A 24,432-nucleotide genomic window follows, 5' to 3' on the forward strand; every position below is an offset into this window, starting at 1 on the left:
GGCAACAAATTACCCCCAATGGCCACTTACACCTTGCCAGATAATCCATAAATTGCAACACAGGCTGTGACAAACATCAGAGGTCAACAATATATAGATCTTAAACATATATATATATATATATATATATATATATATATATATATATATATATATTACCATATATACATCTATATACTCTTTCTTTTCTCATTCATTCATATATATACACCCACCCCCAACGGGCATGCACTGCTCACATCTTGCTCCACCCCTTCCCTCTCCTAATTGCTTCCGCCACTTAATCTTGTAATGTTCACTTTACTCGCCCAGGGGGGAAATCCTACTATCCTCTGTCATTCAAGGTTCCTCTCACCCACCTAGCAGTGGGGACCCATGGCAGGCTCCCTGCTGCTCTCATGACCCGCTGGTTTATTTCTAACCTGGGCTGTATTGATGCCATGACTTGATGGCTGTCATACTAATCAATGATGTCACAATTAGAAGCTCACATGTAATGGCAACTTAATGATAACTGGTATGACAAAAGTGATATAACTCTGCTAAGATGTGGAGCAAAGCTGGTTTGTCATGCCTCCTGTGCCCACTTGGATTTCCTGGTAGATTAAATAAAAAATAAAGTGAAAAATAATATAATTTTTTTTTAAACAAAAATGGCTTTTATACATGTATGCAAACATTTAAATGATCACACAGTAAACGTGACCAACCAAATGCAGAAAAAAATAAATTGCAATCAGACATCCACAGGCCCTGATTATCCAAAAGGCTGACTAGGCTGTGCCTAGGGTGCAAGGCTTTTGGGGGCGCAACAGTTTGTGGGGTGCAAAGTTGTGACCCATAGAGTTATAAACTAAAATTAATTTTAAAATATAATACAATAGTTGTTCTCCGAAGTAAAAAGTTTTAATCTTGACATAATCCTATGGTAAAGGCTGAAGACGGTGAGTCATCCTTGGGTGTGTGGTAGGGGTAGGAGAGATGAGGATGGCAGATGTGTGACAGCCGCCTATATATTTCTGATATTAATGAAAACTAAATGAATAACCAAGATTCCTGTGACCCTTCTAAAAAAACAATGGGGGTAAGTTTCAAAAACACAGGAACATAAACATTGGTGTGGGGGTGAAGGAAAGCAGATTTTAATTTAAGGATGAGTTTATTTTTACCTACAGCATATTAGGAAGGTAAGGATGAGCTATTAGTGTATTAGACTAGAGCGGCATGACACCTTAATCAGGCCCTGAATACCTCTCTCTGTCCCATCCTGTGCAGAGCATTTGTGCACAAATGTGCTTTATACCCAGGAACAATTGCAGAATACTATCAGGGGGAAAATGCTAAACAATGTAAAACGAAAAAGTGTATATTTGTTTCCTTGTTTTCTTTTATTGAACTACTGGGGCAGACGTTGCGGAAAGCAGATATACTTAGAAAAACTGACCGTCAAAATTTTGAGGCCAATATTTGTGGCTGCACTAATGACCTGAAATTAATTACAGGATAAATGCCGGGAACAATTGTAATGAATGACTGATTCATTGTTCTCCTTTTTTCTATTTTATTTTTATTTTTTTTACCATGTGTCTCAGTAGACCCCCCACATTCTTGTGAGATTTTCCAAAGGTGGCAATATTTGCAATGGGTAATCTGTCAACAATAGCAATTACTAGAATTATATGTGCACTGAAACTACAGAATAGAAAAAAAACCACAAAGGGATTTCAACAAAATTCGGGATTGCTGTGGAATTAAGAAAATGTGCCAATTTATTTTGGCATTGTCTCTCATCAGATCCCATTGGACTCAAACACAGGAGAAAACAAAGCAGTTTTTTTTTTTTTTTTGTAGTTTTACTTAATTTTCTGTTCCTGTAATAAGAAAAAAGTTTCCATACATGACAACACACATCTAAATATAAATCCCTGCCTATAAAATATTCTAATGTATCTAGAATGTCGTGAATCACCTACAAATTAGTTGTTTATTTTATTCTATGATAGGATTCTTGGGTATGTCATGCCATTCTTATTGGAAACATTGAACTCATATACAGGATATAGCAGGAGTCTGGTAATAAAGCACTTCAGAGAAAAAGAATTGCTTTGAATGTAGTAAATTACCCATAATATAGGTCTGTCAGGTTTCATTGGTAGTGAGTCTTACTACAAGATTAAAATGAGATTCACTAAATTTTGGCATAATCAAGATAATAGTATTTCTCAAAGATATTTTTTTTTAGCTTCGTGTCACATATTACTAACTACCCAAACAATTTCATCTATGTTTCTGGTTCTGATAAGAACTGTGTGTGACACACATTTTCTACTTTCTTCCCAGCTTTTATAAACCAAGTTAAAAAATAAATCTAAATAAATAATAGGTATATAAAATATTCTATATTATGGTGAATGTGTTTAAACTGCAAAATGACTCTTTCACCATCATTTGAACAATGTCATACTTGGGCAGGGCTTATATCAGTAATACACAAAGGGTAATTAGGCACGTAAAGTAAATGATTTTTAAATGTGGCATGAACAACTCTAAAAAGGTTAGAAAATTACATTTGTTGCACAAATTTATGTCATGTTATACAGATAATAGACTACTATATCTCCATCGATCACTTTCTCTTCTAAGAAAACGTTCTTCTGTGCCTATAGGTACAATGTTGCAGTTTCATGATGTAGCTGGTTCCCCATTTTGGGTAAATGGGCAATATATTCTACAAAAGCAAGTAACATTCATGACAAGCCACAATCCCTAAATTGAACAAGTTGTCCATTTGAGTTGTGTTTTTTTTTTTAAATTTTCATTGACACCTTCAGAGACATGGAGCACGAGTGGGAGTGGCCTGTTTATAAAGTACATACGCCAGTTAGGCCTATGGAAAATGTGCAAACAGAGGTTCTGGATTATAAATCTTATAATACAACTGTCTTTCCATAGTGATCAATTATATATATATATGAGTATCCACCCCAATTCTGTTCATCCATCAAAAAAAATATAAAGGGGGGGGCTATGCTTTATGGTGGCCTTTCGAGATTATCCCTTGTCCATTTCCGGTCTGCAATATTGTGCTGTTCAAGTTTCCCAACAGGAAAGGATATATTTTTAATGCATGTGGGTGTCAGGGTGTTGGGGATACAATAAGACCTAGAGATAGCCCACTGACAGTCACAGTTATAGAATACCTATGATATAATCATTATAAGCAGCAAAGGTGTTGGCAATCTTATTAAAAAACATGATGGAAATATGACAAAGTGACATTTGTAAAATGTCATTCTTTTGAAAGGAACATGCATCTGACTGTATGTCAATAACACTCCTCTTATTTTTTTTTCTCTACTGAAAACGCATTTACATCTTGCTCTCTCTTTACATCTTTTCAACCACCCCCAGGAGTCTGGTCCAAATGATACAAAAACAATATTACAAGACCCAGTGACTACAGATAAGGGATTGTGAGTTACAAGTATTAAAGCAGATGAATCACATTAACCTCTGCTCTTTCTTATTATAATCACTGCCCACTGGAAACAACAACAGAATTGCTAAAATCTCACATTGTCTAATGGGATGGTAATAGAATTCAGAGGCCATTAGGGTAAAAGCAATCCATATTTAGCAGTTTAATAAGGTCTTACTTAAGATTCAGTATTCTTTCTCAAATTGACAAATTCTCATTAGACAATCAGTTGTATTTATACGATTTTTAAACTGGCTTTTTTTATACCTTATTTTTCATTAGCATCAAGCCAAACGATGAACATTCTCACAGAAATGATGGGACATTATTTTACAAAACGAAGTGTGTCTAATCTGGGGCTATTCAAATGTCACTCCAGATGTATCAACATACCCTGAAATATTCAAAAGGGAAGTAAATCTATTGTAATCACACACATTTGAATAGGTAACTTAAAAAGTAAGCATTCATTAAAACTGAACATTTAATTCACTTCAGAGTAGCCAATGGAGGGTTATTTAGTGGTTAAAGTGCCAGTAGATTGTTTTTATGGTCAAAAAAGCAATGTAACAAGGCAACATTTACTTAAAAATAATTGGTGAAAATGACAGTTAGGGGCATATCTGAAAAAAAAAAACATGTAAAAAAATAACCTCTACAGGAAGAGGTGTTATTAGTAAGCCAACAGACACTGTACATAATCTCTGTAACTTGTCATACCACCAAACCCAATTATCCTTTGTTTATACAGAGCTAACAGAAGATGGATCGTTAAATGTAAAATGTCCTGCACGAAGCGGTCTTGATCTCTACTCCATTTTCTTACAAACCTCCATGTACACTGATGATCCATTTTAAGTCGCTATCCATGATTGCAGCCGTGCTGCACTCACTGACGTTTTCAAAAGACTGAAATATCGTCCATGTGCCCCACATCTAAAGCTTACAATCCAACTTTCATTAACGTTCTTTTTTTTCTATACGGACAGCAGGTTTTATTTCATAACACGGAGATCGAAGGTGCATTGAATTTAAAATATTTTATCAACTGGGCATGTGCTTGTGTACCCCATGATCACTACTGATTATTGTAAGGAAAATGCAGTCCTTGCAGCAACCATTATAAGAAGGTTGTTTACATGAGGCGATAGATACTCATATGTTGTGGATTTTTTACCCTTCAGAAACTGTTATGAAATATAGATAATTTTAAAACCTATTTGCCTACTCTCTCAGAATGTCCAGGAGACTCCCAAATTTTTGGGAAGTCCTCCCGGACTCCTGGCAAAGTAGACCACCCTCCCATATCCCATTTATTTATCTTCTGCAGTGGGGAGGGGCCTTGCAGACGGGAGTCCAGGTAACTTGTGTTATGGCTTCGCTGCCGCAGCGGAAACGGTGCTCCAGTAAGCAGCTTTGCCTCGTATCCCACAACAACAACAACAAAAAAAGACAAATTGATTATATGAATAAAGTGGCTAGAAAACAAAAAAGGAAAAAAGTGAAAAGCAATAAAAAAAAAAAAGTCCCACAAAAGCCCCAATTTAGTTAAAAGTGGGCATGTATAAAGGTGTAAGCTAATAAATTAGTTACCTGGAGGTCTGCAAGCTATTCTAACTCCTTCTCTAACTCAGAAGATCAGTGCGTCTTCCAAACATCTGTGCCCATCCAGAATAAGGTACACGTTCAAACATTTGCAGACATTGTATAAGCTAAAGTCGATTGCTTTATTTTAATGTGTCCAGATTTCATTTAATTCTGACTGAAAGTAACGGAGAATGAGGCCTGCTAATCAATACAGTTATAGCTGTGTTAAAGTAGAAAACATACATTCATTACTTACTGTTTGCTGAGGTTTCTCTTTTATTAATTAGAAACATATTGCAGTCATTAAAATGCCAGTTGTTTTTTGACTAGGCTGTGATATGCATGTATAAGCTCATCTCAACTCTAATTAGGCAAAAAATATACACAGCAAAATAATCTGCACTTTCTAAATAGGAGAAAATCAACTGAATGCCATACACAGGGTGACTGCACTGCTTGGTTTGCCAGATAATTTATTATAAATGTAACAGAGATTTTACTTGAATTAGTCAAAACAAAGAATGATTTATAATGAATTGGCAAAGTGTGATGTAATGTTAAAATCTGAACTGACAGTGTCATGCATCAAACATATCTTCTGCTCGGTCGTATTACAGTGTGTGTTCCCTCATTATTTGAAAGTGCAATCAGGAACTGAAAACAAGGTCAACAATTCCTCATTAGAAGGTTCTCAATTTAGTTCTTCCAAGTGAGTCAGTGCAGGGTGACACAAGATACCCTCTAGAAACAGTAGAAACATAAAATATGATTAATTGCCATGCTTTTTTTTGGGAGTTTGTCTGAGCTGTGAAGATCTTAAGTAAATATCTTAACACTTTTCCCAAACAGTTGTTGGTAATATGGTAGTTAGACTTTGTATATAACTATGAATGCTTTGTATGTACAGCTGCATTTAAACGCCTCCTACTTAGGTGTGCATCATTGTGTTTAAAATTGATCATTTTAGGCAGGGTCAATGCCACTCTCACAATCTAGTGTAACACATGTTGCTGTCTAATTCCTTGGGGTCTATTTAGAAATGATAGGCAATATGAAAGATATTTTATCATTGCATATCACAGCAACAGAAAATCTTCTTTCGCCCAATTTAACAATGAAATGAGATGGTGATTGTGATTGGAGGACAGTGGAGGAACTTGTACCTCACCTGTCCATGGTAAATAAGATTCCACATACTCTGCATGGGAAAGATTTGCCGTAGGCCCTCAACGAATGCTATCGACGACAATAGTCTTCACCGGCAAGGGAATATTGGTAAATAGGGAGAAGCCCTAAGTCCGGTGAAAACATACATTTCGTTTCCAGATCTAGGGCTTTTCAGCCTACAATAAATAGACCACTTAATTGGGTAGCCAACCACTATCTGGACCATCCTATCTGTAGCTTGGCCCTTTTTTCTGCAGGCCAAAGCAAAACATATTATATAACAGGTAAATCCATTATTCCTGCAGTATATAAGGTTGCAGGTTTCTGTAAGATAAATTACCTAGTAATATAATGAATGTAACTTTAATCAATGAAACGGTTGTGTTTAGAGTCCAGCAGTGCGTCACTCCCCTCCACTAAATTCACATTTTTAATCACAGTCAATCCATCTCCGACTGTAGAAAGCGGTATCAACGTCTCTAACAAAATCTAAGTAGCTCTGCTCAGTAAATATAGCCCACTTAACACTAATGCCACAACTAAAATGTGCTAATGTTAATGCTAAAGGAAGGAACATGATGAAACATCTGTAGCAAATCAGAAATAACACATCAGCTATTTAACACGCCAGCAGTTATTCTCATGCTATAGGACACGGCCAGTGTGTCACACAAGCCTGCAAAGTAACTTTGTTACATATCATTTCATCAGGTTGCAAGTTGTGATGCTATAAAGGTATGATGCAAGGTTCATCACAGTAAAGCAACATAAAGCTAATGCCAAACCATGATATCACCATTGTGATTTGCCTATGCTTTCACTAAGGCCTCAATCTCTAGTACCGCAGAGCAGACAGCACCCAGGTATATCAGAATCAACATGGTTAACACAACACAAGAAGGATAAAGCCTGGCACAGGGCAGTACCCCAGGGCAGTCATTTTAATGCAAAGGAGAGGGTAGGACTTATTGTAAGAGTGCATTGTGACTTGCTTACACTGGAAACAAAACCTGCAAGGATAGCTCTTTTTTTATTTACAGCCAAGATTTTTTTCCTCTTTCACTGCTACCAAGCGGCAATCTTTAATTAAACCCCCTGTGTGAAGATACATACGTGTCAGATAACATAGGAAGGATTTTCAGCTCACTTAGGGAATGATTTGACTTCATGTATGCCAACAATGTGTAATGGAAAAATGCATTTTCAGCTGTAACATCCAGAATAAATTAGAGTCCATAAAAACAGACATAAAATACATATTGCGTTTGTGGGAAGCTTTAATACTACCGCTGTATACATGTGGGAGTGCTTTGTATTCCAGATTGTAAATGAGGAAAAAAGAGGGGATGGCTGATTTTATATCAGCACGTGGAAGTAGTAATTTGATTTACAGGCAGCCCTTGGCTTTTGTTAATTGAGGTAAGATGAAAAAAATCACCACCTAGGAATTACTGGTTAGGAAACGACAGTTGGCGTGGAAGAAACAACTGTTTAGCACTGGGCCTGCACATGACAAGCTGGCAGTGTGATATTTATTATTAGATGAACATAAAAGACCGGACCATATGCTGAAATTTTACTCTCTTATATACTGTACGCCAGTGAAGTTTAATAAATGCAACAAACTATGTCCTTAATCCCTCTACTACTGGACACACCTGCAATGCTATGCTACACTGTGACAAGGGAAAAATGTCAAAGTATACTTTCATGGGTTAAGCCGGGGGTGGCTATGCAGAACGGGAGATTGTAGGTCGCCAACAACTGAAGGGTCAAAGGACACTGATGGAAGCTGCCGTTTCCAAATTGTTAATAATGATCTTGGCTATGCCATGTTTAAAGATTGTCCTTTAAGGCATTACAGCATACTCAATAAATCTAGGTGTATGCACATTTTCACTATATCTTAATTAATGTCTGCCAAGGTGTCCAAACCCATAAACAATTTCTTGTAGCGACTTCAGCCCTTTAATAATCAGTAATGCTACTTCTGACCCTCCAGCTCTGTTCAGCACTACACTCCACAACAGCACAATATAAGCAGGCAGAATTATTATTCAGTGAGAAACAGAGTTGTAAATGCTTCATACAATGTGTGCGCCTTGGCGATTCGGTGATACGGTTTTCAGTGGCTCAACACCTCTCCTCCGTACACTGCACAACAGGAATAAAGCGACATCAGGTCACAGATACTGTATTGCTACTTTCATGCAGCTGTGTAAGTTACACGCTTAGTCAGCTGTTCAGTAATTGAAATGTTAATCTTTTACTAAGAACTGGAAAACGGGAATTGGCGTTTATAAAACAAAAAAAAAAAAGAAAAAGAAAAAGCTTTTAAAGCAATCAGGTGCAGGAATCTAAAGAAAAAAACCTTTTGTTAACTCTTCCTGAAACACAAAGAACACCCCGGTGACCTTTTATTAATTTATGCAGTCTTCCAGAGGTTCAGTTTTAATGTTTGCCAAATATTTGATATTTCACCCCTCAAAAGCAGTGACAGTTGTCATTCATGGGTACTTTTACATTTGTGGAATGTTAACAGGGACCAGGTCATTAATTATATATATATATATATATATATATATATATATATATGTATATATATATATATATATATATATATGTACCTCAAAAAAAGTAGAAAGACAAACAGGCGCTTAGTGAACAATCTAAAGCTCCACGTGACTACGTGATTAATAATTAGTGGATCACATACAGTAGGCAGCTCCGCTACAACATCCAATTGCAGATGTAAAACCTATGTAGAAAAACACAAAAAGAGAAGCGCCAAACAAACATAGTGTGATACCATCAAAAGTAAGAGTCACATCAAGACACTCTGGAGTTAATTCAGACAAAAGGTGCAGAGTGATTAATTCTCCAGGGGTTAATTCTACCGGGATAACAGCACCTTTTGAACTGCACTCCACCTCTTCAACAGGGGGTTAAGAGTTAAAACTTCATACACATTGGTATAATTTAATATAGTGCATGCGTAATAGAAACAACTTGTATATATTCTCATTTTTTTTGTGAAAATGTAAAGATTTACTGTGCATGATGAACAATACTATACACATCACACACAAACTTCATATGTATCCATGTAGACGCACATGTCAATCCATAGCCAAAATAGCTCAACAAAGCATCGCAAGCCACCATTAAGCCAGTATGCCTCCATTTATCCTCACATGCCACCAGATAACCAGTACACTTCCAAATAGCCCAGCATGCCAGTATATTGCCTCAAATGCTGCTAGATGGTGAATATAGTCTCACTTGCCACCAGGTAGCCATATATTAAATGGTGACATATGAGACAATATGATATAGTTCCATGAGCCCCATGGGCCAGGATCAGGGACAGGCTGGGCTGGGGGGGGGGGCAGGAGGGCATGTGACCCCGGGGCCAGTCCCATTGTTGGCTAACTTGGGCTGGGTCACTGGGCCACCTGCATTTTTTCCATTAAAATGTTCCTAATAGACTGCTGAGTCAAGTCTTGCCCCCCCCCCCCTGGGCTAAAGTTTGCCTTCCCTCTCCTGTCCAGGATATTTAGCCCCAATGTGCAGGTGGGGTCTCTGGCAGCAGCAATAATGAGCAGCAAGTCTTCCTTCCTCCAGTGCTTAACCACTATCTTTCTCTCCCAATTCTGCTTTTTAAAAGGAGAGCCTATAAGTGTTTGCACACTGTCCACACATGGCAGGATGGTGGGGGCTCTTAAAAAAACATTAACGAAAAAACAAAGGGTCTAGAGTTCACCTTGTGATGGACTCTGGTCAGCCTGAGACCATGTTACATAGTCCACAAAAATATGTCACCTAGTGGGTTAATGCGCCTTGACAGATCTACTGTACCCACATTGCCCTTTATCACCAGCTTTGCCTCTCACTAGCAGTATCGCTCCTTAGCACTCACTCTCTCCATGTTTCTGTCTCCAGCAATGTTCAGGTACCTTCTTATTTCAGACTCTAAATTGTCCACCATGGAACTTATCTCATTTGATTTGGTTTGATTTGATTCTGTAGGTCCCATTAAACGTCATTTGTCTCCTCATTTGCCACTAGGTCTAGAACAGTCCCAAGCCCATATCTGGGGCACTTTAGGGTAATTTGTAACATATGTGGGGGCAGAGGAGGAAAATAAGGACTGAGGGCATGTGTGTGCCTATAACCTGTTTTTATTGCAGATAACTCAGAAGAGATTTGTGAAACATTGAAGCTAAACAATAAAAACAAAACATAAATGACAGTAAATTCCCCTAAACAGTAATTTCCTCCCTCCCCTCTCCCAAATAAAACTAGTGCCTCTGATTCACCTAACAAAATACTTTAACATATAAAAGATATAGATTTGGTATCCATATACTCTATGATGAAGATATATTTTATCAAATGAATTAAATCTAAGAATAATTAAATACGAGAACTGCATTCAAAATTAATATCAATGACAAAACTTTATTTAGAGCGAACGGTTGTTTAATTCTTTTACCATTATTGATGCTTATTTACAGTAGAGAATGTTATGTTCTGATTTTGAAGGCCACATTATAGTGTTATTTTTCACAAACAAAACAGGGAAAAAAATATAATGGATATAATTTCTACTTAAAATATGTAATAGTGAAGTGGAGGGAAAATACATATCCATTAAGAAGGTTATCGATTTTATTTACAAAGGCCTTCACATATTTTCTGTCAAACCAGTAGTCAGTGTGTGAACGGGTTCATCAAATTGTCTAATTGTCGCTAAGCTGTTTGCGAGAGAGTTTTTCAAAAATGCATTGAGGGGACAGTTTTTACTGTACGCTGCAACAAAAGACATAAACTGCTTTTTGGTTTTTTTACTGAGCAGAGACTAAATATTCTCCAAGGCTGACACTTTGATGCTGATAGGCCAAAAATAAGTAAATATACCTATACACGAACACACTTTACACTAGCAAGAGTTTATGCTTGTTAAAACACCATAACGCTCTATGGCTAACCTGTGACACTCCAGGTATTTGTGAAACTACAAGTCCCACCATACCATTCCAGCAATAAGCTGTTATAAATTGGCAAAGCATGCTGGGACTTGTAGTTTCACAACACCTGGAGTGTCACAGGTTAGCCAACACTGCTCTATGGGAACACTGAGTAAAATACATAGTACACTATACTGCAGTTAGACTTTGCAAAGCTTTGAGTCTCTTTAAGGAACACTGATAAAAGGGGTCCAAGTTCAAGGCAGTGTTATTTTATAGCATGATGAACCATTAAAGCACAGAACCTACAATATTCAGCCAAATAAGGATATTTAGGCTTAGTGTAAGCATACCAACTGGTTGATGTTCTATTTAATCAATATAAACAGAAATGCACAAATTAAGCTCAAAAACTCAGAAGTACAACGCAACTTACTAAACATCTGGCACAAACACAACAATTCCGTAAAAAATGTTCACTTACAAATTTCCACAGGATTCTAAATAGTCTATATATACCTCAGAAATGTTAGTTTGTTAGCTTTAGTTGACAGTCATCTTAATTTACCTTACTGCTGGGGAACACATTTTGATTTTGATGCTCTAGAATGAGGACACACAATACGGTATTTAGACAATTTGGTAAAAATCTGCCATACAAATGTGCAGTGTGTATGGCCAGCAGGTAAAAGGACCCATATTTTGACATGAGAATCGTATTTTCATTTTCTCAGTTGCTGGGCGAAAGCTATGTTGCTCTGATACCAACCATCAGACGATGCCCTGCACTAAATATACATAAATATATATTCACACAATAAAAATTCTTTACATCAAATATCTTCCTTTTTAAAAGCTCCTGAAACTTCTTAAAAATGTCACCAAAAAACATATAGAAATCAAGTTTAATTACGACAGGTTTTAGGGACATTTGTCTCATGAGCATCTCAAAATGAATATATTTAAAAAAAAAAAAATAACCTTAAATATTCTGATGACTGATGCCGGATCCCCAATTTACCAGAAAAACCGTAGCTTACCCACACATATATAAACATAGAAACTGCACCATATGGTTTCCTATCGGTTTATTTTATATAAGCTCATTTTCCTGGTTTTGCATAGAAATCATCATTTTTGATTACTGGGAATCTCTAAGTTAAACTTCTTATCGTTTCAACTAATAATAGTTACGCTATGATACCGGTTTTTTTCGTTACATTATGAAGTCTTGCATCCTACGCAGTACTTTGTGTCAACAGGCTGACACACAAAAAAATCCCCCAAAAAGCTGGACCTGCAACCGATTTCGGCACAGTTTTTCCTTGAAAAGAAAACAAATTAAGGCAAAAGTCTTTTAGCCCTGAAAAGGATTAAAAACGAACCGGACTTATTTTTCTTTGCACTGTGCGTAGCCCCTCTATTGTGTCTTCCCTGCCAAATGAACATTATTCTCCGGGGTATAGGAAAATACACACCCGTACACAATTTTAATTTTAAATAATAAAAAAATAAAAAAAAAAGTTGATGTCTAGATAGAGAAAAAAGAACTACTGAGAACAACCATTTGGAAAATGTGAAGAAATGCTGTCAGATGTAAATATAAAGGGTTAAATCCAAACGAAAGTCCAGGAATTATACTAAATCAGGAAAAGAATAACGCTATGTAAATTCCTAAATGTACAGAAGTCCAGCTCTTGTTACATGCAAATAGCTGCAAAAGGATTTGGGGTAGAATAGAACTCTGCGAAGTATTACATCTGCAGATGGTAAGGTCTGCAGCAGACCTGCCTCAAATGAATATTATAATTTATAGGTGCAAAACACAAAACCAAAATCCCAATTTAACTCGTTTTGCCATCATTTTATTTTTCAGATAGCAGAAACAGCATCTGTGACAAAAATATTGTAGATTTATATATTTATATATATGATGTATTGCAGGTCTTGATGACAGGAGTGTGCATTTCTATGGAGATATTATTTTATCTGGGAATACCGCTAAATTAGCTCACTAACTACTTTGTAGGAAAGACACCTAATTTTCAGAATCCTTGGTTTCAGAACATAATATATTAACAATTTTTTTTTACATAACCTTTCCGGCTTCTGCTAAGAGATTTAGCACTGGAGGATTAAAAACCAAACATATGCTCTTATAACATTCACAGTGACAATAATGTTGTGTTTCTTTTTATGGGGATAAAAAACACAAAGAGGGCATTTTAAAGTCATAGAAAATCACATATGCAGAATTATGGAAACAGATCTATGGATCACTTTTATTTATGTGCTCTCCAAATCTGGTACAATAGTCCTTGGTCAACAGACAATGTTGGGACTTGTAGTTCAACCACAGCTTAGGTCTGACGCTCAGTAAAATGTCAGATCTGATAAATAAAAAAAACATGTCTAACAGCAACACTCCAAACCTCAAACTTAACAACTCTAAATGGACTAAACTAAGCGTATTACAATATATTCCAATATTATGGACAAATTAGCAATTTGTAATGTATTCACTGACAGATTACCTTACTCATTCACATACAGGCGTAAGTCAGATATTGGTAACAACTCCAATATGGTTCCGAGAATTCAGGGAACAGACCTCTATATATAAACTCCTAATGTATATAATCTATCAATGCCCAATAAAAATAGTTGCTTTCTGGAATGATAGACTAATGACATTTTTTTAGGGATCAAATGATCAGTTATTTACTCATTATCTGCTTGTGTCCTAATTCACTGAAGTGTAATATTTCCATGATCTTTAATAAAAAGAACAAATCATTACATAGATCCTTAATCTCCAGGGACTGTCCCGGGTTTTAAAAAAGCATCCCTGTCATGTGTTCCAGTATCTAAATAGTGTACAGTGTCATTTGTGTAAACCAGTCTCACTTATTATTCTCTGGTCTTGTCAAACTTTTTATTATATATAAAAAAACAGATTTGAACAATGCTCAGTGAGTGGTTAGGGTTATATTGTACCATGGTCTTCCTAAACTGCATCACTCGTAGCAGGTTTACATGCACCACACTTGCAGCAATGTGTCCCTGGGAATTATCTCCAAAATGTTCAACATTTTAACATACACACACACACAATAATATATATATATATATATATATATATATATATATATACACACCCCAAAGATCACATATACTGAGGTCTGCGGACCTGTCAGTTGATGTTATACGTCTACAAATAAATACTTGTGCAGATAGAGGTCAGTGCTTACTTGAAATTGCATCAGTAAAATATCCATCTATGCAGTGCGATTACAATCCTCTGGGACGAATTTCTCATTTTACCACAAAGACTCCTATCATAACTGTTTCATATCAAGAAGTGCTTCTAGTTTTCAGGTTACAAGCAAAATTCACATTACGTTTTCTCTATTTTTATCCTTCCCTTTGGATTTTAGAAAGTTGTCTATGTAACTACTTTTCCTGAAGCTCAGAAAACTCCACTGCTCAAAACTGTGTGTGTTTATTTGTGCTGGGTACTGTACAATATCTTTCTTTCTTTTTTTTTTCTTTTTTTAGGCCTTTGTGCTTTTTAATTTGTCTCTAATGTTAATGAGCCTATTAATGTGGGCATCTGCCTCAAGCCCCATATTAGCCATTTCAGGCTCCTAGTACACATTTTCATTTTGCTTACGATTCATAGATGTTAGGCGTGTATGCATTTCAATTAACCCTTTAAGTAGCCAATTGCACTTCTAGAAACGTTAACAGATTTGCCCCGTTTAAAACGGCTGATTTGACTTATATGTCGTGATTTTAAGAGATATATTAGTCGGGGGAAATACAGAAACAAGCAGCGCATTTAAAACTAGGCAGTGCAGCAGTGTCCTGAGCTGCTCAGCATTAAACACAAAGGGAAGGTTTATTATATTCTTCAGCTTAATCACCCACTCAGGTAAGTGGTAACAGCAGGTACTGTGTTGGGTTCTACTTTGCTTTTCTAATCCAAATGTTTTATGAATCCAACATAGCAAAGCCTTTCTTTACTCTCTAGTGACATCTACTGGTAAAACGGGGAAGGTTTCATGCAGATACACAAGCATGTGTGTTAATGCTGCTATGTGTGGAATATCTAAAAAAAAAAAAAGCACCTTATTATGATTTTGCATGAAGCTATTGAGCAATTTTTTTTTCCGTCCAGTATAATAACTTTAATAGGAACATCCAATAAAAAAGCCAGGTTATTAAACTGTAAAGTCATACATGAAGGTGTTCCCCCACATATAAACACGCTCTCCATACATGTCACATTATAACGATAATAATAATATTGTTACCAGGACAATACGGCAATTCTAAGGCTGAAACAGGTGTGTGTATATATATATATATACATATATATATGTGTGTGTGTATTGACACATGGGTACATAAACATTGTGTACTATATGAATCATACACAGATATGTATGAACACTTATGCGCCATATGATGGATGATCCATGCATACAATATAGAATTTGTATCCCTAAAAAACAGAAAGCAAAACAAATTGACCAGCTTAGGAATTTAAAAGACTTCACAAAATCTCTCTTTTTGGTGCTAGTCACACAGTACCCAGTTTTCCATTCATGTATCCAACCTTGATCACACAAAACCTCACTTGAACACTTTATTTATCCTCTCCACGGCTTCTACCTATACAGTGTAAAAATACAACACTCTACATTTCATGGAAAGCAGACCATAGAAGCACAGTTTTGTTTCACAGCATATGGGATGCCATTTGGTATGAGCGCTACTACAAAATCTAATAATCAGATGGGAACAAGATTTTCCGTCAACCCATTCATTGCCGGAGTACTCTGCTACCTTTTGATATTGCAGGCCCATCAACAACTGATTAGGTTAATTCTTGAACAAAACCGTAAGTGCGATGCTGCACATGTACACAGAGAGAGCGAAGTGTCAACAGATTTTTCACCATAGCAATACAATATATTATTTCAAACTTTCAAGAGAAAGTACAATTTGAAAGTTACTTCTATAAAACTATATAAACTCTTGCTGTATCATGGGAGCATAATTATAACTTGTTCCTGCATGCAATGAAAGCCTGATAGAATTAGAGGACAATGCTGGATATTCTGGGAGGAAAAAAAAAAAAAGAAAAAAAATCAATGGGTGCCTTGAAAGCTGGGTAATCAAGATACTTTTTGTGAGCAGAGCTACACTGGGTCAACTAATTTATCATCGCATTCTTACATATGCCAAGTGCACTATGTATATCCAGCTGCCACTAATGTCCAATGCATACAGAATAAAGCCTGCATTTTACTACTTTCTGCCATGGAAATTCAGTGTTGGCATCCTTTCCTGAATTAAAAGAAGAAAAAAAAAACACACATTGCATAAATAATCCTACAAACCAGTCAATTTCCTAAGACACTCGCTTTCATCATAAGTTTATTCAGCTCTTTTATTTTTGTAACTGAAAACGTATGGGATAATGAAAAATACTTCAATCTGCCTAAATGGCAATTCTCTAGCAAACTTAATTTTCCAATCAGCATTAACCTAGTTCCCCTGTCAGCATGGTGCCAAGCCACCACTAAAAACAAGTATAATACATCCCATACACACCATGGCATTATTATTATTATGAAGGAATGTGAGCTATTCATACATATATTTTAGTCGGAAAATTATATTACATACATACATATATATATATATATATATATATATATATATGACTCACTGACTTAAAGTACTCACAGAGCTAATCACATATAAATATAGAAATACCAATACGATTGCTATTTAAGGTACAAGCAGAAATATTATCAATCTGGCTGTGCAGGCTTAGGATTCAAAAATGTACTGTATGTCTAATACAATGCTTCCTAGGCAACTGTTTGCCAAGTCTACATAATATGCAGTTTCAGTATTATCTCTAAATACAAATGCCTTATGGAGCTTGTGCAACTAGGCAGGAATCAGATAAGCATGAAATAGGCTGCAAGATATATGTGAGACAGATTCCCAAGAATTATTCTATTCTATCCTAAATAAATATTGTGGCTTCCTTCTCCCTGCTGCAGGCATGCTTGTTTGTCAGTGAATAAATCCCAATCAGTCCACAGAAATGTACAGAAAAAAAACAAGGGGGACCCTTTATACGATACAGCAGAGACACAATGCAATCTTACCTGCCTCTGATGTAGGCTTCCTTCCCTTATTAGTCGACTGAAGCATCGCTAGCCGTCCCTCTATCCTGTATCCGTAGAGATCTGCACAGCTACAGTAAGTCCTTATGCTTGCAAGAAAAGACTTGCAGGAAAAAGTGTATGTTTGTGTTTCCCCTGTTTCTTCCTCCTATTTTTAAAGCCCCTTCTACAGGAGGGAGAACGGGAGCGATGTGACACCAGCTCAATCTTGTGCAAGACTGAAAAGGCAGCGGAGAAGCTCTGAATTCAACTGAGCTTCACACATGATTAAAACTCGCCTGAGAGGCTGCGAGCTCTGGCTAAAGCACCACTAGGCGTGAGTACAAGAGGAGAGGAGAGGGACGAGTCAATGGATTGTGACAACATATGTGAATCAAAAGACACAATGCAACGCCACAGATAGGTACAGTAAGGAGAAAGTCACCAGCAGAAGATAGGTAGAGGAAAAGGAACAATGTATAAAAATAAAACAAAACACATGAACTGAATACAGGAAGAGAGAATGGATTTACAGCAGAACAAAGCACAATCTATCTCCCTTCTTTTACTCCTTCATCTGAACATACAATTGCTTTTTTTTTTATATTTGGTATAATGTTTTATACCATCTCTGATATCCTACCTTCTATTTTGGAAATTGGAGAAAATCATTCACTATTACTGTAATGTTATTATGGTTGCTGATTGACATTTTAATGTGCAATAGTGTATCTGTGATTGTTTTAGGATGTGTTTATGTGCAATTTAGCCCACATTTGTATTCAGACTGACAATATATATATATATATCAATAATTTGCCAATTTGTAGCTCTCAGTGTAATCTGAGTGACAGACAGAAAGTTGTTCTGTAAAAATCGCTGTCTGTCCCCAGTGGGTAAAGTAATATGCTGATATATTTTTCGCTCTTAATTCTTTCACATGTACCAAAGGATTTTGGATCTTTCTAACTTGTGTGTACATATTTAACTCACATTGTATGGAAAGTTTACTTACAGAAATGCACCCTGTTTGTCTGTGCACAAGTATATTTGTACAAGTATAGACAATTCAAGTATTCTATTAAATAGACACATTCAGCTCTGCCGAGTATAGATCCTCATTCTGTGCAGGTAGAGAGGTTATTTGGCCTCTGCAATGATAATTTATTTCCAGTTTGTTAGTTACCAGGCTATAGTACATGCAGTTTGCATGAGGTCCTGTAAATACATTGTGTTGGTGACTATTGATGAAATGAATCTTCAAATCCTTTTAATAGTAATTTTTTTTTAAAGTTTGTCTCCCTGCGTTGCATCTATTCAATGAGAGCCTTCATTTAACAGCACTCACAAATGTCAGAGACTCATTAAAAACACAAGACAGGAGGAAAAGAATGGACAGATGCACAACATTCAAAGCCTGTCAGACTTTATATAAGAAGCTGCATGCATATTTCAGTTGGTCTTTGAAGCAAAATCACAACGGTGTACCATCGGCTTGAATTATTCTATACAAAACATATTCATTATGATTTTTCGTCTTCAAAATGCAGACCTGTCAACTTTACAAAATGAAATGAGGGATCAAGAAAGCTTCTGTTCCGTGTTAATCAACTGAACTCTCAGAGCAACATTGCAAGAATCGTTTTATAAAAGGGAGACATGCCATTTCATCAGTGTCAACTGGAAAATACGTCCTGAAGTGAATGTCACCAACCAGGTAGTGTGGCTTCTGCTCACATTTACCTTGTTGTACCTCTTATTTCAGGCAGACACCAATAAATGTGGACACTTATTAACCCCCTAGTGGCTTTACTGCATAGCTTTGTAACTAGACTATTAAATAGAGAGAAGTTCTAAATCTGTCATAATCTGGAGTTTTCACTAGATTTAGGGCTTCTTCCTATTTATCAAAGCCCCCAGGCTGGTAAGGACTATGTCCGGCTATCACTGCTGGCAGCCTTCCCTAGGGGCTTCCTGCAGCGACCATTGCATGGGGAAGCCTATTTCACATGGACAGCAGTAGCCTGGGGTCAATGTTGTAAAAATTTAAAAAATATATTTTTTTAGAAGTTAATTTTTTTTTAATTTTTTTTAAAAAAATCTGGAACCAGAAGCCCAAATCCAGGCTTCTAGTACCATTGCACATGTTCAGGCCAGTAAGCTCATACTTGTACAGAAGACCCTTCATCGTTCAGCTACCGCTGCAACCATTTCTTGTTAAATTGGGCAAAAGAAGATTTTCTATCTCTGCGAGAGTCTTCATTATTGCCCAATTTTGATCAATAGACCCCTTGGTTTGTAAATGGCTAAACTGAGAAATGTAATTTGTAATATATGAGGCATGGAGACAAAACAGTTCAGCAGCCCTATTTGGATTGCCACCCCTGATATCCCCAGTACACCCCACACTTAATAACCACCCATGGTCTACATGTAGTGCCCATAGGATTACATGCACCTGCAGAGGTGACCATATGATTTTAACAGGAACAACCATATTATACATGTAACTCCAATAACTACTGGTAGCTGTGCCTTGTGTTCCCACTGGTAGTTGTGCCTTATGTGCCCACTGGTAACTGTGCCTTTTGTGCCTACTGGTAGCTACGCCTTGTGTGCCCACAGATAGCTGCACCTTGTGTGCCCACTGGTAGCTGCGCCTTTTGTGCCTACTGGTAGCTGCGCCTTTTGTGCCTACTGGTAGCTACGCCTTGTGTGCCCACAGATAGCTGCACCTTGTGTGCCCACTGGTAGCTGCGCCTTTTGTGCCTACTGGTATTATTATTATTATTATCTTTGACTTATAAGGTGCCACAAAGGGTCCGCAGCGCCGTACATTGCATATACAGAAAACAGAACCAAGACACAACATGATACAAAAATATATACAAACACAGGTGGCAGGGTAAAGCAAATCAGATAGCTGCGTCTTTTGTGCCTTTTGGCAGCTGTGTCTTTTGTGCTTATTGGCAGCTGTACCTTGTGTGCCCACAGGTAGTTGCGCCTTGTGTGCCTTCTGGTAGCTGCCCCTTGTGTGCCCACTGGTAGCTGCACCTTGTGTGCCCACTAGTAGCTGCGTCTTTTGTGCCTACTGGTAGCTGTGCCGTTTGTGCCCACTGGTAGCTGCGCCTTGTGTGCCTACTGGTAGCTGCGTCTTGTGTGCCCACTGGTAGCTGCCCCTTGTATGCCCACTGGTAGCTGCATCTTTTGTGCCTACTGGTAGCTGTGCCTTTTGTGCCCACTGGTAGCTGCGCCTTTTGTGCTTACTGGTAGCTGCGCCTTGTGTGCCCACTGGTAGCTGCCCCTTGTGTGCCCACTAGTAGCTGTGCCTTGTGTGCCTACAGGTAGTTGTGCCTTGTGTGCCTACTGGTAGCTGCCCCTTGTGTGCCCACTGGTAGCTGTGCCTTGTGTGCCCACTGGTAGCTGCGTCTTTTGTGCCTACTGGTAGCTGTGCCTTTTGTGCCCACTGGTAGCTGCGCCTTGTGTGCCTACTGGTAGCTGCGCCTTGTGTGCCCACAGGTAGCTGCTCCTTTTGTGCTTACTGGTAGCTGCGCATTGTGTGCCCACTGGTAGCTGTCTCTTGTGTGCCCACTGGTAGCTGCGCCTTGCGTGCCCACTGGTAGCTGCGTCTTTTGTGCCTATTGGCAGCTGTGCCTTCTGTGCCCACAGGTAGTTGCGCCTTTTGTGCCTACTGCAAGCTGCGCCTTGTGTGCCTACTGGTAGCTGCGCCTTTTGTGCCTATTGGCAGCTGTGCCTTCTGTGCCCACAGGTAGTTGCACCTTGTGTGCCTACTGGTAGCTGCGCCTTTTGTCATGCAGGAGGGTTCAGGCCACTTAGGGTTTTCAGGAAACAACAAATAAGGGTGGAATACCTCAAATAACTATAAGGAACTGTGTCCCTAATGAATCAGGCCCTAGATGGAAATACAGATTGTTATAATTAAATTTTGCAATTTATTTTTACTTTTTTTTTTTTAAATAAATAGTGGATACTTTTAAATAGTTTGCTTGTACGGAAACATTAAGAGGTAGTTCAAAAGCATATTTCATGCAATCCATTATATTAAGAGCAATCAATTGAATTCACTAGATGATTGTGCAAATCTGTTAATAATTGCTTCTGCATCCAATTCATCTAACAATTTCTTTTCAATGGATAGCATCATGTATGATTCCAGGTTCTCCTCAGACAGGTAATTACTTAGTTTTGTCTTTATGATATTTAGTTTTGAAAATGTCCTCACATTGGACTTGAGTAACTTATAGGGGGGCATTCAATTGTTCCTCCGGGCGCCGCCGGAACGAGCGCGTTAAAACTATTACCATTTATACGGTAATATTGCGCGTAATTACCATTCATACGGTAATTTACTAGCTCAATTTAAGCTCGCTGCTCAGGGAGCTGCGAGCTGAAATTGAGCGAGTAATTACCGTATAAACGGTAATAGTTTTAACGCGCTCGTTCCGGCGGCGCCCGGAGGAACAATTGAATACCCCCCATAGTGTACAGATGACTTTATAAAGTTCATAAAGGTTATCATATGTCTTGCCATGAAGTCTGTTGGATGCCAGAATTTTTAGTACACACGATGGGCAAGTGCTACAAATTTTACACTTGTAGCTACTGGAATCCATATTCTCACCATCGTTAAGTAATAGCTTTAATACATCAAAGTTTGAAACAAAGAAAACAATATTACTTGATCTTTGCTGATTTGTGGAGACAGCTTAATAATACCTTCCAATGCTTCATCTTCAAGGCCCTTCTCTGAAATAGTTTTAAACTTTGCTGGGTCCAAGCTGGATAAATCCTTATACAGCTTTTTGTGTTGTACAAAGCATGAATCTGGTGACTGGACAATGTGGTCCATTATTAGGTTAAACAGTTTGATTTTCCTCCATATTCAACTGTGACATTTAGTCATTACATTTATTTATAAATTCCAATGCCTTGCTGTGAACGTTCTCAAATGTTCTTGTCTGTTCCTTCAACTTTGTTGTAGCTGAATCTACTAAACATCATGTAATAAACATAATTAAACCACTTGTCAGTAAATAGCTTGATGACGGGGCTGTAGTTTCAAATATATCATCATTATCATCATCATCAGCTATTTATATAGCGCCACTAATTCCGCAGCGCTGTACAGAGAACTCATTCACATCAGTCCCTGCCCCATTGAATCCGCCCAACTAGCCATCGGCCCTTCTGGCATTTGCCAGAAGAGCCCGATGGCCAGTCCGGCCCTGGTGCTGCCCATTTATGCCATATATACAAGTAATAATATATAATATATACAATATAATAATATATACATAATATATACAAGTAACTAAATGCTGTCAATATTGTTTCAAACTCTAGAAGATTTTGAAGTAAAACATTTGGCTCTTGTTTTGTTTTTGCATCAAACATTTGTGACTTCAAGTGTGGTACTGTGATAGGATGCCACTTTTGCAAATAAGTCGGTTCATGAAATTTCATCCCTGCTGGATATTTCATGGTCACCTTTAAGTGATATTATTAGAAAGTGAAAGCATTTAGGAACAATAGCAACTTAGCCACAAAGTGGAAGACCACGTAAAATCACAGAGCGGGGTCGACAAATGCTAAGCCGCATGGTGCATAAAAGTCACCAATGCGCTGCTGATTCCATAGCTGAAGAGTCCCGAATTTCCACTCCCATTTATGTGTGCATATATATACATATACATACAGAGAGAGAGAGAGAGAAACAGAAAGAACTGCTGAACATTTCTTTTCATCAAAAGTGGGTGCCAGTTATTGGAAATTGCATGTAAAGTGTTATCCCAGAAAAATCTTGGACACACCTTTAAAATATTTATTACACTAATTTACACACTTGTGAAATCAAAATAGGCAGCTGATTAAAATATATATATAAATATTTTTATATATATATATATATATATATATATATATATATATATATATATTTATATATATATATACACATATATATATACACACATATATATATATATATATATATATATATATATATATATATATATATATATATATATATTTATAAATATACACATATATTCATCTTAAGAACATTATGTAATACAATTTTCCCATGTTGGTGAATTGGTGAATGTGAAAGTGCCCACTGGTTGTTTTGGTACAACTCAGGCAGCTTATCAAAGGGTAGTCCTTAGACACAAAAGTGGTAAACTGCAAATCAGAGTTGTCTATTTTTGGACCTCCCCTGCAAGAGCCAATTGCAAACGGGGTGTGTGTGTGGGGGCGTTTTTACGTCATCATGCACCAGGGAATATGGCCACGATGACGTGATCCGATTTGAATCCGAAGAAAGTGGTGCGGGATCTGGGAGGGTGGCCTTCTATCTGGAAGAACTCTCGAAACCCGTTGAGACTCCCAGACATTCCGAGAGAGTAGGTAACTATGATACAAATATTAACAGTTGAGAAACTATGCAACTTTATAACCTTAGACACAGAGATTTTGCAAAGGGAAGACAGAGTTATACAAGGATTTCCTAGAAATATTACTTAGATTCACAGGTAAAAATCTTGCCGTTTAAAAACAAAACAAACAAAAACAAGTGTGTTATATTACAGCTTTGAGCAAGCTAGACAATATGTATTTCAGGGTTATATTAGTTTTTTTTTCCCCAGGTATACTTATCGGTTGAACATCAAACTGCGTAAAGGGAATTAAAGCACTGAGAACCAGAGACCTGCTGTCTATTTAATAAACTGCTGAGAAACTATTTCATAAATCATGCTAACATAAAATATTCTTTGTTTGCTTAAAATGGCAAAAGTTGGCTATTAGGTTCTTAAAGGAATCTAAATGAATTCAACACTAATATATTACAAGTAATATTTTCATATAAACTAATTTTCCACAAACATTGCATTGTATATTTGTTTTTAATAATGAAGAGTACAGGCAAGAGATAAGAAAAAATATTTTCCGAATTGATGCATATTGTTTCCCAATTTGTTTCCTATTTGTGGTATTTTTGCCTTACTATTAAATTGGTGTATGC

General features: G+C 37.2%; 1 protein-coding gene across 1 annotated transcript in view; it reads right to left on the reverse strand.

Annotated features, from left to right (window-relative positions):
• Positions 1 to 17,662, reverse strand: part of TENM2 (teneurin transmembrane protein 2) — a 785,744-nt gene extending 768,082 nt beyond the window's left edge. Inside the window, exon 1 of the mRNA XM_075209829.1 lies at positions 17,394 to 17,662. Within this exon, the coding sequence (XP_075065930.1) occupies positions 17,394 to 17,439 (46 nt within the window). The 5' untranslated portion in view covers positions 17,440 to 17,662. The remainder of the gene's footprint in view (positions 1 to 17,393) is intronic.
• Positions 17,663 to 24,432: the final 6,770 nt, after the last annotated feature.

This window comes from Mixophyes fleayi, chromosome 4, assembly GCF_038048845.1.
Source record: "Mixophyes fleayi isolate aMixFle1 chromosome 4, aMixFle1.hap1, whole genome shotgun sequence".
NCBI lineage: Eukaryota > Metazoa > Chordata > Amphibia > Anura > Limnodynastidae > Mixophyes > Mixophyes fleayi.